The sequence below is a fragment of the Protomyctophum parallelum genome (genome assembly GCF_964188405.1).
Source record: "Protomyctophum parallelum genome assembly, chromosome: 10".
NCBI classification, from domain to species: domain Eukaryota; kingdom Metazoa; phylum Chordata; class Actinopteri; order Myctophiformes; family Myctophidae; genus Protomyctophum; species Protomyctophum parallelum.
Window position 1 is genome coordinate 42,167,543 of NC_139704.1, and position 18,269 is coordinate 42,185,811.

The window sequence follows — 18,269 nt, forward strand, 5'->3', positions numbered from 1 at the left end:
GATACCCACATCACTCTATTCACCTCCAACCTTGTACCCAGAATCTGTAACTTATCTAGCCTGCCAATGCACCATACAAGCTGAAGAGGTGAAATAAAACAAGTCAATTAAGGTCAAGATTTAAGTATAGAGTTGTAAAAAACTAAACAAAGTCAGAGATTAAGGCAGTAAAGTTATTTATTACATCTTATAGTTTCCAAAATGGGTAGATAGCAGAATCACAAGTGGCAGCATCATTACCCTGGTGAGAAGGAGAGAGGTTACTGTAACTTACTGGTAATACAATAAAATATTCACAATATAGTACTCAATGATAGTGATATAATTACCAGGTCACCCATAAGCCCTCAAACTCTCGAGCCAAGGTTGCCCCTTTGATTTTAATGCTTGGCCTACTGCAGAGTCACTGGAGATGCTTCCAGGGGCCACCCTTTTAGCACCATCAACCCAAACTGGAATGAAGTTGTCAGGATCATCAAGTAGCTTCTGGACCTTGAGATGGTGGGCAGGTCTGGTGGGGATCTTTGGAGGGTGGGCAGGTCCTCCGGGGATCTTTGGCAGGTGGCCAGGTCCTCTGGAGCCCTTTGGAGGGTAAGGGGGAACGCCGTACCACTCATAGCGAACATCTTGCCAATGGTCTCTGCCCTCCTCGTACTCTGTTGAGAAGTGGCTAATGGTGCCTGGTATTTGGCCAATCAAGTTGTGAGCATAACGCATAACGCCCTGGATAGGGCTGGGTGGCACTGGTCTTACTGGAGACACATGTAGTCCCTCTTCTGAATAAAGCCAAGGCATAGGAGGCAGCTCAGAGCTCTGCTCTTCAGTTTCACTACTGCCATGCTCCAAGTTCACTTCAAGTTGAGTCAGTGCACCTGGCTCTGGGTAAACTAGTGGCTCTGGGTAAACTGGTAGCTCTGGGTGAACCAGGGGCTCTGGTAGACTTGGTGGTGTTGGCTCAGGGTAAAACAGTGGGTCCAAGTATGGTGGCGACACTGGGGAGTATACAAGCCCATCATAATATGGCTGCCATGAAGACTCTTCTTGATTATTGTCTACAAAAGGCACATCTACATAATAAGGCACTGCATCTTCGGAGACAGGTGCAAACTTTTCTTGACTATAGTGTACAAAAGGCCCTGCATCTTCGGAGACAGGCCAACTTCGGGGACCTGGGGAAATAGTTACATTTTAAGTTATAAAGAGCAGTGTGTCCAATCTGATAATTTTGTCAGTTCAAAAGTACCAACCTAGAGGCAAGCAACAGACATTCCAGCTCAGCAGCAAAAAGTTCCACCTACAGTAACAAAGGAAAACTACATCAGAAAGTCCAACAGCAATATCAAAGTTAAAAAGAATAAACATTGAGCACAGGAAAACCAATCCTACCTCAACAGAAGCCACACAGCCATTGTGCCAGTGAGCTGGAGTAGTGTCTCTTCTGGGCCATTGAGTCAGTTATATAAGAAACACAAGTAGCCTGTGTCCAATCACAGACTGATTACACTAACTACAGGCACCTAGTAGTTATTGGTAACACTGAATATGGAAAAGTCAAAGTACCTTTTCTGTGCTTATTAGTTTTACTTCACTCACTGACAGTGTTGCCAGATGTATGATAATTATCGTATTTGTACGATAATTTTACCATACATATATAATGTGTGTACACACACAAACACACACACACACACGCTGCTGATTTGGGATCCGGTTGGCTTTTCAAAATAAGTCAGTAAATCCGACTCTATCTGTACTTATTAAGGCATTAAAAACAGCGGTTGCGTCTTCCAGTCCAGTGTCAGTCTTTGTGTAATAGTCAGGGGATATTAATCAAATCTGGGAATAAGTTTCTTACCAAGAATTTTCTTTACCAATGTGTTTGTAAACGTGTCTACTAACATATCCCACATTGGTTTCTTCAACCACCCTAGGGGAATCTTTGACAGCTGCTGAAAGTTGGCGTACCATACAACCATAAGGCAAAATGTTCTAAATTTCATTATGCTTTAAGTAGCATGAGATGTGTCAAACTAGGGTGTTTTCATGATTCTGAATCCATTCCAAGCATTAGTTATTCACGAAAAACAATCCTTGGGCTAAACAAATCTGTCATCACAAATGTGATGAGGGCCCAGGCCGTAGCGTAACGGTCTGGGCACCGGACTGGTAATCCAGTCGCAGTGTGCCGCGGGTTCGACTCCCGGACCCGACACGGCCTTTACTGCATGTCATCCCCCCATCTCTCTCCCGTTTCCTGTCAGCCTACTGTCTGTCCCTTCAAAAAAATCAATAAAAGGCGTAAGCCGCAAAAAAAAAAAAAAAAAAAAAAAAGAAAAAGAAAATGTGATGAGGTCAGCAAGTGGTTATGGCCGAACTAGTCGTCAAATTAGGGGGTTTCATAATTCTGAATCCATTCCAAGCATTAGTTTTGCACAAAAAACACTCCTTGGGCTTTAAAAGGCCATAGCCGTCATCACAAATGTGATGAGGTCAGCACATTTTGGCACATCCACACAGGATTAGGGTTGGGGCACATTTGGGCAAGTGGCTATGGCTGAATTTAGCCCAAGGAGTGGTTTTCATGTAAAACAAATGCTTGGAATGGGTTCAGAATCATGAAAACCCCCTAGTTTGACCAGACCCCCTAGGTTTGCCATAGCCACTTGCCCAAATGTGTTGACCTCAACCATATTTAGCCCGGAGTGTTTTTAGTGCACAACCACTGCTTGGAATGGATACAGAATCATGAAAACACCCTAGTTTGACACGTCACATGCTACTTAAAGCATATTGAAATTTAAAACATTTTGCTTTATAATGATTGTATGGCACCCCAACTTTCAGCAGCTGTCAAAACTTCCCCTAGGATGCAGCGGCGTCAACTCCGCGGGTGCTCAGGCGCAGAAGCACCAACGGGCAAAATAATAAGCGGCGCCAATATCAATATGCAGTATGCACCCACTGTCCTGACTGAAATGTCCCTTCCCCAGTGGACATGTTGTCATGCACGTAGTCACATACCTTTGGCTTTACGGGGGGTTGGGGGCGCTTGGGCGCAAGATAGGTGTTGGGCCGCCGCCCATGGGCATTCAAATGCTAATAAGGTGGCTTTTGTTCTGCTGCCAGGTAGAGAGTATAAATGTTGCATACAGTACAGTACAGGATTTATTTCCATTTGACTACTATGATGAAGCCACCTCCAGCCAAGAAGAGATTCGTTCAGTCCATGCTACAATTCGGCGCTGCTGCTGCCGCCTCAAAGACCCGGCTGCTCCCACCAGAGCCCGCCACCACATCGATCGAGGTGAAACAAGTGCTGACTGTCCCTGTCACATCATGCAGCGCAGAAAGGTCCTTTTCAGGGCTAAAGAGACTAAAGACATATTTGCGATCCACAATGGGACAAGCAAGACTCAATCACCTTGTTCTGATAAACTGTCACAGCGACATGGTGCAGGAATTGGACATGGATGTTATAGCCAACGAGTTCATCAGCCGTGCAGCTGTAAGGAGAAACACTACGTTAAATGGTACGTCAATAAGCGACCGCCACAAAGCGACTGCTAGCTGTTTATCATTGATCATGCTGAAATGTTGAAACAAGATGCTGAAACAATTTAATGTTATAGCTGTAAGGAGAAACACTTTCCTCGTAAGCGACCGCCACAAAGCGACTGCTTTACTGTTTATCATTGATCATGCTGAAATGTTGAAACAAGATGCTGAAACAATTTAATGTGTTTTTTTTCCACCGCTGAGGGAGGGGGGGGGGGGGGAGCGGGGGGCTGCACCCACCGCCGTTATAGGAACCTGACGCCTCTGCTAGGATGGTTGAATAGAAACCAATGTGGGATATGTTAGTAGACACCTTTTCAAACACATTGTTTTTTTTATTTTTATAAAGTATATTTATTGTTTTTTTTAAAGACAAACAGACATTACACAACAACATAATAACAAACAAAAGAAAAGAAAAACAGCTCAGGCACAACACTATTATAAATAAAAAGATTGAATATACAAAGACATGACAAGGACAAGTGACTTTCGAATTTTCATAGACTCCCAATCAGGGAATACATCCATACAGTACATTAATACATATATTAAAAAGGCAGACAACAGTTATCATAGGCACCAAATCATTACAACAAGAGCAGACCCATGCATGCTCCACTCAAAGGCGGCAACCGCCACCCCCCCAGGCGGCAGGGCCACCGCCCCAAGAAGCGGCCCCGACGCAACGCATCGAGACCCCTGCCCGGGCGACCACCCCCCCATACCCAAAGGGCAGACAAGCCCCCGCCCCAAAGCAGAGCACCCACAAGGGAAGAATGCTGGCATATAAGATATCTAAGGTTGGTACGGAAAACCTCCAAGTATCGTGGCAGACAGTGTGGTTCCAATATGATTCAAATAAGGGTCCCAAATTTTGTAGAAAGTGTCCAATTTAGAATGCAACATGCATGTAATGTATTCACAAGGAATACAGCCCATTATAATGTTATGCCATGATTTCTTTGATGGAGCAACATCCTTGATCCAAAACAAAATAATATTTTTCCTAGCAGCAAACGTTAATAAGTTGAACAACCTCTTATGTTTGACATCAATGACATGAACATCCGGGAGACCAAGTAAAAGACACAACGGATCTAAATCGATCGAGACACCAAAAATAACAGAGAGTTCTGACACAATGTCATACCAATAGTTCTGAAGCTTCACACAGGACCAAAGACAGTGAACGTAATTACAAATCTCTGTCTTGCACTTAAAGCAAAATGGGGACGCACTGACATCCATTTTGTTCTTGAGAGCAGGAGTTATATGTATACGATGTAATATTCTGAACTGGATGGATTTAGTTCGGTTACAAACTGAAATCTGTTTCGCATAGGCCCACATATCTGCCCAGCCCTCATCATGAATAGAGACGTCCAGATCTTTTTCCCAGGACTGCTTAGTAATCTGAGAGGATATAGATGAGTAGGAAGTCAATACGTCACAGAAAATTAAAATTAGTTTCTTAGATAATTGCAAAGAGAGGGCTCGTTCTACCTGTGAAGTGGAACTATTGGCTAAAAGTGAAGTGTCCTCAGTAATAAAATGTCTAATTTGTAAATACCTGAAGTCAGATTTTGGCAACCCATGACGCTGCTGCAATTGTGTGTGACCTCAAGGTATGGCCATCAAAAAGGTCTCCAAGTTTGGTAATGCCCTTCTCATGCCAGGTCCTAAAGCCTGCATCTGAGTGTCCCGGCCTAAAGTCAGGGTTGCCTACCACTGGAGTAAGGGGAGATGTCAATTTAGCACGGCCTTCAATATTACGCACAGACCTCCAGGCTTTGACTGCACATAGAGTGATGGGGTTAGAACAAAATTTCCTAATAGACTTAAGGTCCTTTATGAATAATAGATTCCAAAGAGGGTATTTGGACTGTGAAGATTCAATATCAAGCCAAATCGAGGAAGGGTCCGATTTAAGCCAATTCGTAAGCACCCTGAGGTGCGCGGCCAGTTGGTAATGCCTTATATTGGGCAGGTCTAAACCACCATCTGCGCTATCCATTTGAAGTTTGGCCAATTTCAGCCGAGGCTTCCTCCCACTTCAAATGAAAGTACTTAACCAGCCTTCTAGTACCTTGATAACCTCGTTTGTCAACAATACAGGAATCATACTATAATTCTAACAATGTCTGTCTGCGTGTGTGTCACACTAATCACTCCCACACAGGCATTGAGGGCGTAACAAAGCCCTTTTTTTGATTTGACACATTAATGAATTTATTTGTCAATTACAAACACACCCGGGAGCAGTACCCCCCACGGCCACAAGGGGGGGGGGGGGGGCAATCTCACAACGGGTAAGGGCTAGTAATTATAATTAGTGTATATTATTGACTTTTAGAAGATTTAGAACACTTTCCTGGGGGTCTGTGTGTGTAATAGCCTATGTGGTTTTAGATATTTTAGCAGTGAGACCAGTGACAGACACTGGGCTCACTTCCTTCCTGGACTACAATTCCTTTGGTGCACTGCTCCACCTTGTGGATAGGGGAGGGGGGGGGGGAGGGCTGTCTTACTGAGACAACATGTAGTCCAGGAAGTAAGTGAGCCCAGTGTCCATGGCATCAGAAACAATGGGCTCACTGCTAAAATCACATAAACCCCCAGGAAAGTGATCTAAATCTTCTAAACATCATTAACATATATTTGGCAAAAAGGAAGTTTCCCTTTAACCCTCTAAGACCCAGCGTTGCTTTTTAGCTACAATTTTATTTAATTTAATTACTTTTTTCTTTTTTCTGTTCTTTTTTCACCTAAATGTCATCAGTGATGTTCATTGCAATGCCATTGGTCATGATATTTGCATATAAATACCCCCCACAGAGGCTGAAATTCACACAAATAAAAAATGTCTGGACTCTGTGCGATTTTGAACATTTTTTTAACCTAAGACTTTTGACCTTTACCCTAATAAAAGTAGGTACAATAATTGTAATATGTTTTTTTGTGATCATTAGAATGTCTAGAACATGTTTTATTCATTATTGTGAAAGATATCCCCCAAATGTAAATTATTAATTTATTATATAATTATAAATTTTCCATCAAACTTTATTTTTTAATTTTTTTTAACATATGTTTTAGTGTCAGTCCTAGTAGTACAAAGTAGTAGTAAGGTTGAAATCTATTTTTTGCAAGTAGAAATTAATGCGGGTGTTAGAGGGTTAAAGGAGAACTGTTTTTTCCAACCAAGGGTCATGTTTTCGGTTATTGGAGGAAGTAAAAGGTGTCAGTTTTGGTTAAACCCAGAATATTCCAAAACTGCATATACATTCAAATTACCAAATTATTCCATTAACCAACCTTGTACCCAGAACCTATAACTTAACTAGCCTGCCAATGTGCCATACACACCAGATGAAGATAGAGAATAAGTAAACTCAGGTCACATGTTCAAAGTAGACCTATATGGTTATTAAATCAGCAATTCAGAGATTAAGGCAGTAAAATGATTTATTACATTCATAGTTTCCAAGATGTGGTAGGCATCAGAATCCAAGTTTGGAATCCTTACCTAGTGAGAAAAAGTAGTTAATACATGTAGTCACAAATCACAATAAAATAGTAACTGATAGTAATAGTACTGATAATTACCAGGAGCCACCATTAAGCCATCACCATCTGTTACTGAAGGGCAAGGCTGCAGGATTGTCAAGCACCTTGACTGCTGCAGAGTCACTGGGGATCTGTGAAGGGACAAGAGGCCTTCTAGGGGCCAAATTTATAGCACCTTCAAACCAATTTGGAATGAAGGAGTCAGGATCATCAAGGAGCTTGGATGCAGGGACACTTGAGACCGTCGGAGGGTGGGCCGGTCTGATGGGGCCCTTTGGAGGGTAAGGAACGCCGTACCGCTCATAGCGAACATCTTGCCAATGGTCTCTGCCCTCCTCGTACTCTGTTGAGAAGTGGCTGATGGTGCCTGGTATTTGGCCAATCAAGAGTCTGAGATACTGGCCGTGTTGAGATACTGGAGACACTGGAGACACATGTAGTCCCTCTTCTGAATAAAGCCAAGGCATAGGAGGCAGCTCAGGGCTCTGCTCTTCAGTTTCACTACTGCCATGCTCCAAGTTCACTTCAAGTTGAGTCAGTGCACCTGGCTCTGGGTAAACTAGTGGCTCTGGGTAAACCGGTAGCTCTGAATGAACCAGGGGCTCTGGTAGACTTGGTGGTGTTGGCTCAGGGTAAAACAGTGGGTCCAAGTATGGTGGTGACACTGGTGAGTATACAAGCCCATCATAATATGGCGGCCATGAAGACTCTGGTAGACTTGGTGGTGAAGTAGGCAACTCAACACTTGGCTCAGGGTAAAACGGTGGGTATGGTGGTGCGTAGTATACAAGCCCATCATCATCTGGCTGCCATGAAGACTCTGCAAACTCTTGATTATAGTCTACATAATAAGGTGCTGCATCTTCAGAGACAGGTGCAAACTTTTCTTGATTATAGTGTGCAGAAGGTCCATCTACATAATAAGGCCCTGCATCTTTGGAGACAGGCCAACTTCGGGGACCTGGGGAAATAAAGTTACATTTTAAGTTGTAAAGAGCAGTGTATGGGTCCAATCTGATAATGGTCAGTTCAAAAGTACCAACCTAGAGGCAAGCAACAGACATTCCAGCTCAGCAGCAAAAAGTTCCACCTACAGTAACGAAGGAAAGCTAAGTCAGAAAGTCCAACAGCAATATCAAAGTTAAAAAGAATAAACATTGAGCACAAGAAAATCAATCCTACCTCAACAGAAGCCACACAGCCATCGCCATTGTGCCAGTGAGCTGGAGTAGTGTCTCTTCTGGGCCATTGAGTCAGTTATATAAGAAACACAAGTAGCCTGTGTCCAATCACAGACTGATTAGTGATTAACTACACACCTGGTAGTAATTGGTAATACTAAATATGGTATGGAAAAGTCAACCTTTTCTGTGCTCATTGGATTTACTTGACTGGAAGAAATAGGCTAAAGTACAAAGGACAACATTTGTGTTTACCTGCAGGACATCAATAAAGCAAAATACAATTATTTTAGTGGTAACATTTTGACAATTAAAATTGAAATGGTAACTGTTATTGCACAGAAATCAACCACAGGCACACAAACCCAATTTATCTCCATCACCACAAACTACACCTGTACACCACCACCATCTTCATCATATAGCCTATGACTTTTCGAAAATAGCAAGTGAGTAGGTAATTCGAAAAAAGAAAAGCGCATTTTTCTTGTTTCCATCCACTGATAAAATTAGCTTAATTCTTGGGAGCTTTTAAATAAGCAGTAGGTGGCGCTATTTTGCCAGTCAAGTGAGATGCATATTTTACCATTTGATGTTCTGTTAAGACACTACCTGATCTGAAATCTGATAGCATCACACACTACAGGATAATCTTACACGATTATCTTATCATGACACACACGCGCACACACACACACACACACACACACACACACACACACATACACACAGTTGTCTGATTTGTGCTTCTTACGGTGCATTTGACGTTCCTGTAGGCTATAAAAAATATTATACAGGGACTGCCTGTTTGGCGATTGGTCTGCAAGTCCACTGTCCAGAGGCTGTCTTTCAATCAGGCTGTCTGTTAAAATAAATATAGGCGTGTGTTGTTGACTTGACAGGGGCTGCGGTTTCGTTTTCAAGTACAGGGACGAGGGACGCCGTCCCCTGCCCTGCGACTTGACAGTAAATTTCCATTTTGGCCGTGTTGATGTCGCTTCGGTTGTTGACTACTATAGTCTCCCCTCGTCCGAGCTGTTTAGGAGAAATCTCCAACTTCCATGATATATGCACTCACCGGGGGGGAGTAAGAGCCTCAGCCTGCAGACAGAGGCTTCGAGAGTGTGTAAATTTATGTAGCCTATACATATCCCACCCACCCTCCCGTTCACTCCACAAGTCCACTACTCACCATCGCGTGTTTTTTTTCTTTTCCAACTGTTCAAAAGTTCAATGCTTTCTAATTGTGTTTCCATACCCCATTTGCTCATTTCACTTTTTCGATATAGCCCATGTGGTCTCGTGACAATCCATATCTTCGTTATATTTGCAATAAGGCTATGTCAAATGGTCAACTACATTTCTGTGCTCATTCAATGATCATGTGTTCTGCAGGTTTGGAGAGCAGTCACCTCATGCAGTACCCTGTAGAGTCTACAGGGTACTGCATGAGGTGACTTTGAGACAGTGGCTTTCTCTACACTGTCTACAGTGTAGACAGTGTAGAGAAAGCCACTGTCTCAAAGTTACTGCGGTAACTCACGACCGTATCAATCTGGCTATTAAATCGACGTATGAAGTATGTTAAATAGTTTCTTTACAGACATGAGAGGTTTTATAAACATCATCATCCGACATAATTTACCACTTTTTTGAGTGGTGCAACCACTCCAAGGAACAGCAATGTCCGTGTTAAGTGTTAACCTATGTGTTAACCTATGTGTGTGGCTATGAGTACCAGTAGGGGCAAAAGTGGCGCTGTTGTGCCAGAAACAGAGAGAGAGATAGTGTTGCACTGTTGCCTAGTGCTAATTACAGAGAGAGAGAGAGAGAGAGAGAGAGAGGCAGGGGGAGAGGGGAGTTGCACCACTCAGTTCACACAGGTGTGATTTTTTTACATGCTAGTAGCGCTCGTTGGCTGTGTTTGTTTGGTTAACAAACGAGCTGGGTGCAGTAGGGTTAGCCATAACTACATGATTGACAACAACGTCATCTGCTTTCCTACTATTCTGATTGGTTGGTATGAACCAATCACCGAAGACTGCCGCTTTGACGACACCCATGCCATAAACTGCTGCCGTGGGGAGAGCTTTCAGTCTGAATAATGAAGTGAAACGAAATGAGATTCAGACTGAGTGTCAGGCTACCTCAGTGCCCTCACCCTATTAAAATTGGCTAATGAGGAGGGCGGACCTCACGTAATGTGTGTTGTCTAACCTCGATGGGCATACACTGATGACATCAGCGATCTCCATATATGGGCATCAAAGGGACAAGGACCGAAACAGAGATCTGGTTGTCCATAGCCACATAGCCGCTATATATGCCCATATGTGGTCATTTGCATATATGGAGCCGACCGACTTCAAACTCGGAGTGTGCTCGAGGTAGTGTTGAGGTAGTGTTGAACTACTCGCCTGCTGACGAGTAGTTCAGATGTCTAGAACCGTCGCAAGAACCTCTAGTTTATCAAACTTGCTCAGACAGAAAAACGGGTGTATGCCAAGATCACTTCAACTCTCGGGATTTATCATACCATCGTCACTTTGACTTATAGTCTAACAATCTGGTAGGCGCCTGCACACATGTATTCACTCCAAAATGTCATAATACATAGATATACCTAGATATTTCCAAGTAAAATCGAGCGATGAAAACAATCTAACGTTATGTGTTAGGTGCTTAATTATTCACCCATTTAATTTGCTTTCATTCTGGCTCAGACCTATAGGCTATACATACTTGAAAGCAATCTTGGTGGAATCAGAAGGATCGGCCGGAGATGTCTTGATCACGTGACCACAGTGATAATGTGTACTGGTTTGCCTGAGTTTTGTAGGAGTAGCAACAAAAACAGTGTAATGGCGGAAATTCTTGTCAGGTAGAAATGAGCGTGGCGCCGCATGACCTATATGTGGAGTTGCGTCATTATCCAAGGAATCCAACATTTAGACAGTAGGTTCAAGAGTTGCATGTTATGTTTCACGCCAATCAATCCAACAGTGCCGGAGATTAGCTGCTCACAGACACATGGGCGGACAGACAGGGGTTTAAACATAGTCTCCGGCCTGGCGGAGACAATATCAGAACAAGAGTTTTGAGAAATCAAATGCACTGTACATACTTTAGCTCCTGTGCTATGGCAGCAATCTGCTCCACTCGGTCCTGATGGGCAGCTAGGTCACTCTCAAAGGCCTCATGTTTACGAAGCAATGCCCGCATCTCTGTCAGGGTGGCACTCTCATATTCCTTCTGGGAGAGGATCAGCTCTTTATCTGGATAGCAAACACATACAAAAAATAATAAGTAAGGAAAGGATAGGAAAGATAGAAAGCGGGTAGAATTATTTGTTATACTGATTGGCTGGTATAGTCCAGCAGCCGGACAGGCTACTTATTTTCTACAATAAATGCGCCAAGTCTCTGTGTGTGTGTGTATGTGTGTGTGTGTGTGTGTGTGTGTGTGTGTGTGTGTGTGTGTGTGGTACGGGACGGGTATGCAGTTTATGCACAAACAGACAGTTGAGGACAGATAAGCAAGAAGCTAATATACACAAATACACAAGCAGATAAATCAAAGACATAGACCAGTAGACTAGACATCCGTAATCGTAAGTATAGGACTGACCGCTTGCCCAGCTCTCATGGGCGGTGGCTTTTTGGCGGAACTTTTCGGCCAGGTGATCCAACCTCTCCAGCCTCCGGATCTCAGTGAGAAGCCATTCCTCGTAGCCCTTCTCTGCCTGCTCCAGGCCCTGCCAGGCACTGGCTATGTCCTGCAAACATACAGTGACATCAACTTAGAGTGTAAAGAATGGACCCTGAGTCATTTGTTTGTTGTGCATGCACACTAAAATCCCCAGTTCAACTCAGCTGATCATATTCAAGCAAATCACTTGTCCTAGCCTTATCGACCAATCCATGCAGTCTTATGCAATGATTCAAATGTAATGTTAAGTTATATGTAGACCGATGCCAGGTTAATTTGTTGACCTGGCATCCTATATAGTTTGTATAGTTTCAATGTACTTTTTTTTTTTTTTTTTTTTTTTTTTGCGGCTTACGCATTTATTGATTTTTTAAGGGATAGAAAGTAGGCTGACAGGAAACGGGAGAGAGATGGGGGGATGACATGCGGTAAAGGCCGTGTCGGGTCCGGGAGTCGAACCCGCGGCACACCGCGACTGGATCACCAGTCCGGTGCCCAGACCGTTACGCTACGGCCTGGGCCTTTCAATGTACTTTTAATATTAAAATGTTAACCGACAGATGATCTTGGTTTACCTATGATCCTAGAGTTTTCAGCATAGACACTGAAGACACTTACAGACACCATCTTCCCCTCAGAGGGCATGAAGGCGGGGCGGTTGCTGATTCGCAGCTTGGTCTGCAAGGTGTTGAAGCTGATCTCCAGCTGGCACTTCTCCTGCACTTTGGGGGGCTTGTGCATGCGCCTGTAGTCCCTGAAGTCTTCCAGTTTCCTCTGCATCTCCACCATGGTCTTCTCTGGGCTGCGGTTCTCCAACCAGGGGGTGGTGCGGCGGATCCATTCCAGTAGCTATAGTTGGAGAAGCATGGTTCAAAGGTTGAGATAAAGAAGGACCTGGGAGAGTTCTCCTTGTGGTGATCTGTCATAACCAGTCTAAGAAAGCTGTGATGAATTATTCATTTCTATAGAGAAGATATACGCAGCAGTAACTAAGCAGAGGAGGAGGAGAGACTCCTATAAGGTCCCACTTTTCAGATGTTTGTTTCTTGAAGCCAGGGAAGGGTATTTGTTTACCTCACTGGCCAGTCTTTCATACTCCTCCATCATTTTCTCGTTCTCCTGGTTCACACCCAGGACCTTGCAGATTCTGTTGGCTGCTGTCTCTGCCTAAGAGATCAACAACACAGCAAGGGATGAAAACAAGACCCCAAATAATGCAACCTGCCATGTTCATGTCCTCTTTACAAAACCCACCATGCACATAAAGTCCTAAAGAAAGTCAGTCAAGACAACCCACATATTGGTATTGGTACAGTATGTATATTTATTGTATAGAGGTCATATTTATTGTATCTATGAGCCCTCACATCTAGAATGTGATGTCAGAGGTCCGCCCGCCTGCCCAACCCCCCCAGTCCTCCCTTAAGCCAGTTTTAAAATAGGATATCATGGCAATAGGTTTGGTTATATGTGCAGTACAGGGTGAGCCACTGCAATCAAGTTTCCTGACTGAAATCTACATTTACATATTTACATAATTATCATTAAAGGTATATTCAGTGATTTCACTCAAAAAACCTTAGGTTTCGTTTTTGGCTGTGGGACCCAGCCTTTCGTCCAATCAGGATAGAGAGTCAAAAACGAAACCTAAGGTTTTTTGACCCCCAGGGGTTAACTGGGGACAGGGAGGAACTCCTTATGTGGTCAGCACACTCTATAGTAGGGAGGATTATCACAACAAAACAAAAAAATAAGTGATATTTGAATTAAGTGAAATCACTGAATATACCTTTAAAGGTAATATTGATAACATTTTTTAAATAGACAAGTAATAAAAAATATCATAATACATCCACAGAGATTTTAAAAGGTGTGTTTGTGTGTGTTCTAATCTATAGGTTCAAAATTTGTACCTGCTCTGCCCCAGCGAAAGCATGGTAAAAGCAGGACACATAGGTCATGATGGCTCTCTCGTCAGGCTTGGGGGTGTTTATGATATCTACAATGCAGAGGGAGATGAGGGAGAGGAGGGAGATGAAGGGGCAATTACAAGAGAGAGAGGAGGCATCAAAAGGACTGACGATGGAGGGTGGAGGAAGTGTAGCATTTGTGGAGGAAGAGGGGAACTATTACTACACCTATTTAAATGAATATAGTGTGGTATATTTATTTTCTACCAAGTAAAATGTAACTTGTTGAGTGGATAACCTGAGGATTTTACTGTGTATGCATATACACACAGCTGGCTGACCAGGACAGCCTTTAGCAGTGTTGTCCCTGAACACGTTCAATGAACGATCGTTCACGAACTCGTTCATATTTTGGGTGAACGTGAACCGAACGTACTGTATTTCTGCTTGATGAACGTTATTGTGAACTCGTTCAAACGTCGTTCTCTCAGTTCAAGAGTGTGCCAGATTTCCATAGAGCCTTCCAGGCGAAAACCCAGCAAAAACCCACCCTAAACAGGCCTTAACATGTAGCGGAGAAAACACCAATCTCGTCCAGTCCTGGACTGGTAAAGCATAATAAGCCCAAATCCAATTTAACGTAATCTCTCTCTGGAGCGGCAGCACGCAGTTTACAATGAATGTGCGCTTATCCACGCAGACAGCCAGACACAGAACATGTCCTGACCCAAAAACTTGTTGTTGTTTTATTAAGCATAATGTGCCACCGAGAAAATTGCTCCCAATAGCTTGTTATTTTGCTGTGTATAGCCTACATACATGATCACCTCAACCAACAAAACACATCTCCCACAGTGAAGCCTGATTTATTCTTCTGCAAGCTCACAATGCGTCCGCGACACGATATTTTCAGCACGCTGAAATATGCAGGTTTTGCATTCACAATAAAAGCATATCAGCTTTCACAAGTTGGGGCTTCATTTTCACATGGTCCATATAAAGACGGAAGCAAAGTGGAAAAGGATTATGGATTTGGTGGCAATTCACAATACAAAACAGACACAGTCAAACCTTTTAAGGTTTATTCCCAATAGGAATAAAGTCTGTGGTTCTATTTGGGCTATGGCAATAATTTGGGCAATATACTGAATAATTAAATAAACTAGTTCATTTTTGGAACCATGAACTTTAGTTCCAAATTTTAAATTATGAACTATGAACTGAACTTCATTTTTAAATTTGTGAACTGAACTTTGAACTAGTTCATGTAGAAAGTCCCAATACTGGCCTTCAGTTAGTGTGTGTGAACTCACTGAACTGAAGCAAAGGTCAGCCTTTAGACGGGATTAAAAGAAAGAATCTAGGGCTGGAACACAGCGGGATTTGTTGTCGTTATCAAGTTGCTGAGCAATTCACACAATCTGAATGCAAGGACAATTGCAGGCTTCACAATGTGACTTAGATCTAGAATGGCCTCACCTTCTCTACATCCGAGAATGTGTGATAGTAATTGGATGCATACTGTAAGTCATTAGGTTTGAATTTGCTGGCTATGTCTGTGTATGGGGCATTGTACAATGCCCCATACATTGTACAACAATTTCCAGCAAATACTGTGCGCAGGGTTCAATCCCACCTCTGGTCATCCACTGGTCAGACTGAATTAAATACATGAATTTCCTTTTTGGAAATGTAGACTGTGTGATATGTATAAAACTATTCAGATTATTATCATTTCTGTTTGGTAATATCACAATTTACCAATTTTACCTATCCCTATGCTATAGTGCAAATATAAAAATTTAGTTTTTTCCTCCCTTTTAAAAAGAAAGACAGATCTACAAACTCACAACACTTTGCGATGCGAGCTTGTAGATTGCCTATTTGTGCTATTCATTGTGCAACAACAACGTATATCTCAAGTAGTAAAGAATATATCCCCTCCTGTTTCTTTTACAAATCGAGTTCTGACCATATGAGATATTCAATATCCTTATAGCTTAAATAAGGACCATGAATCCATATTAGGTCATGCTATATAATAAAGCGTTACCTTCAGCGTCCAGCATTTTGGGAATGTCCAGGTGTTTCTCTGCAATGTCAAAAGCCAGGTTCAGGTTCCCCAGAGGATCATCCTAAATAAAGAGACACAATGCTAATCAGTGCACAGCCATGGTGGACTTAAAATACTTCTGTGATGACCTCTCATGTACAGTAGATCTTAATGGTAAATGCTATAGTGGGAAGACAACATGCCCCTGACTGGAACATGCACAGAGAATTGTTTTTAAAGGTTGCAGATGTATATTTAACAAGCAGAAACTGTTGTGCTTGGCTTGCTTGTTGATGAGTGTGTTCAGGTTTTGGTACCCACTGGCTGGATTACTGTGGGTGCAATGCATGCACATCACTTATGTTGCCCGGGTTATTGAAATAGCCTCTCTCTCACCCCCCCCCCCCTCTCTCTGTGTCCCACGATAGAGCAGCTGGTCTGATATCATAGAACAGCCGGGGCATTTTCACGGTGTGGTTCAACAAAAACCACAAGAGGGTGACAGGGTCTGTGTGTGTGTGTGTGTGTGTGTGTGTGTGTGTGTGGGTGTGCACGTGCGCGGGCGTGTGCCTGCGTGCGTGGATGGGGGGGGGGCATACGTTAGTCTGACGAACCAATAGTCCGGCATGTGTGGCCGGTTAAGACTCACCCGTGGCTTGTGGTTAGTGTTAGGGTTAGGTTAGGGGTAGGGTTAGTAATGTTGGATTATGGGGACGTCGGACTAACGTTACAAAACTACGTGTGTGTAGTCCTGAGATAATCTTGGACCAAACGTATGCACGCACGCACGCACACACACACACACACACACACACACACACACACACACACACACACACACACACACATACGCACTCTCACACACACAGAGATAGGCCAGGGAGGGAGGAGGGCAAGTACAGTACAGTACAGTACAGTACAGTACAGTACAGTACAGTACAGTACAGTACAGTACAGTACAGTACAGTACAGTACAGTACAGTACAGTACAGTACAGTACAGTACAGTACAGTACCACTCAGTTCAGATGGGTCTGTGTTGTGAAAGTCAATGGGGCTGTGATTGTGCTGAAACGTCATAGACAACTGATTTCATAATTATATCACAGGCTGGTCACTTTTTTTGTATAAGTATTGGAGCCAAGTCCGAGGTCTGCGTTGGAGTAGTCTCGCGTGGCCAGACTGTAGCCTCCCACAATTTCAATTTATCTTAATAATAAAAATAAAAGGTAAAGATATTTTAAATATTTTCGTGAACATAAATGACGAACAGATACCAGCTTCTAGCTGCCTCGGATTTCAGGAGGTATAGTTCCAGACTCTACATAGTGTGTCCATATTCCAGGCACAGAGACAAACCCACAAACAGACAAGAACTTTATATAGAAGAAAATGAGGCTGCTAACACAATCCCTATTCTTAATTTAAAATTGGGCCACAAAGCGAGAAAGCAAAACCTTTTGTTTCACGTTCTGAAGATGTTCACTGCTGGAAATTTGGAGAGTTATGTGCCGTCCACACCAAGGACAATAACTAAACCGATAACTATAACAATAATTATGTGAGCATTCACATCGCTGTTTTGGTGCCATCCACTTGAGTTATGTTGCGTTCACATGGGCAGACACAACGACGCAGTCTACCATTCATTGTCAATGGAAGCCAGTGACGTGAAGCTACAAAGCAAATCTGACGCTTGTAGTCGCTTTAAAAGCTACAACAGCTACAAATACACTGTGTATCTTTGCATCTGCCCGTGTGAACGTGCTTTTTAAAACAATACAGTATGTAGTTTGATGTTTTATTTATCGTGCATGGTGCATGGACAGCCCATTGTTGCGTGGATCGGAGATGCATGCAAGTCAATTTGCTTAACTTAATCTGACGTGAGAAATAGCCAGTATTCGGAAAGATGAAATGGGGCTTATTAGGCCAACAGCTGAGCTTATAGACCTTCCCCTGCTAATGGGGCAGAGTGAGTCAGTGAGAGTGCATAGTGTGCATTTGGGGGGGGGAGAGGATGCCATCATGCTGCCGCTATTGTCCCTATGTCTTTCCCCACTGTTCCACTGGTGGAACACACCATACGTGACAGGGCCAACTGCTCACAGATCAAGTGCAGGGCAAACAGGACGGATGGAGAAATGGATGGGCAAAGTGATAGATTAATGGTGGGATGGATAGAAGGATACCCCCAGGGCATGCATTGCATGTGTGTCTGTCTGTGGAGCCATTTCGGCGGGACATAACACTCAGAGCTTACAAAGACACATTCACCTGGAGCCAGACTCAA

The 18,269-nt window shown here is 43.2% G+C and overlaps 1 protein-coding gene across 2 annotated transcripts in view; it reads right to left on the reverse strand.

Moving 5' to 3' along the window:
* actn2b (actinin, alpha 2b) overlaps positions 1 to 18,269 on the reverse strand; it is a 36,862-nt gene that overhangs the window by 9,636 nt on the left and 8,957 nt on the right. For both annotated transcript variants that reach the window (XM_083775158.1, XM_083775159.1), the window contains 6 exons: positions 15,978 to 16,059; positions 13,928 to 14,013; positions 13,089 to 13,181; positions 12,633 to 12,863; positions 11,934 to 12,081; positions 11,431 to 11,581 (listed from right to left, as the gene is read on the reverse strand). In XM_083775158.1, the coding sequence (XP_083631284.1) occupies positions 11,431 to 11,581; positions 11,934 to 12,081; positions 12,633 to 12,863; positions 13,089 to 13,181; positions 13,928 to 14,013; positions 15,978 to 16,059 (791 nt within the window). The remainder of the gene's footprint in view (positions 1 to 11,430; positions 11,582 to 11,933; positions 12,082 to 12,632; positions 12,864 to 13,088; positions 13,182 to 13,927; positions 14,014 to 15,977; positions 16,060 to 18,269) is intronic.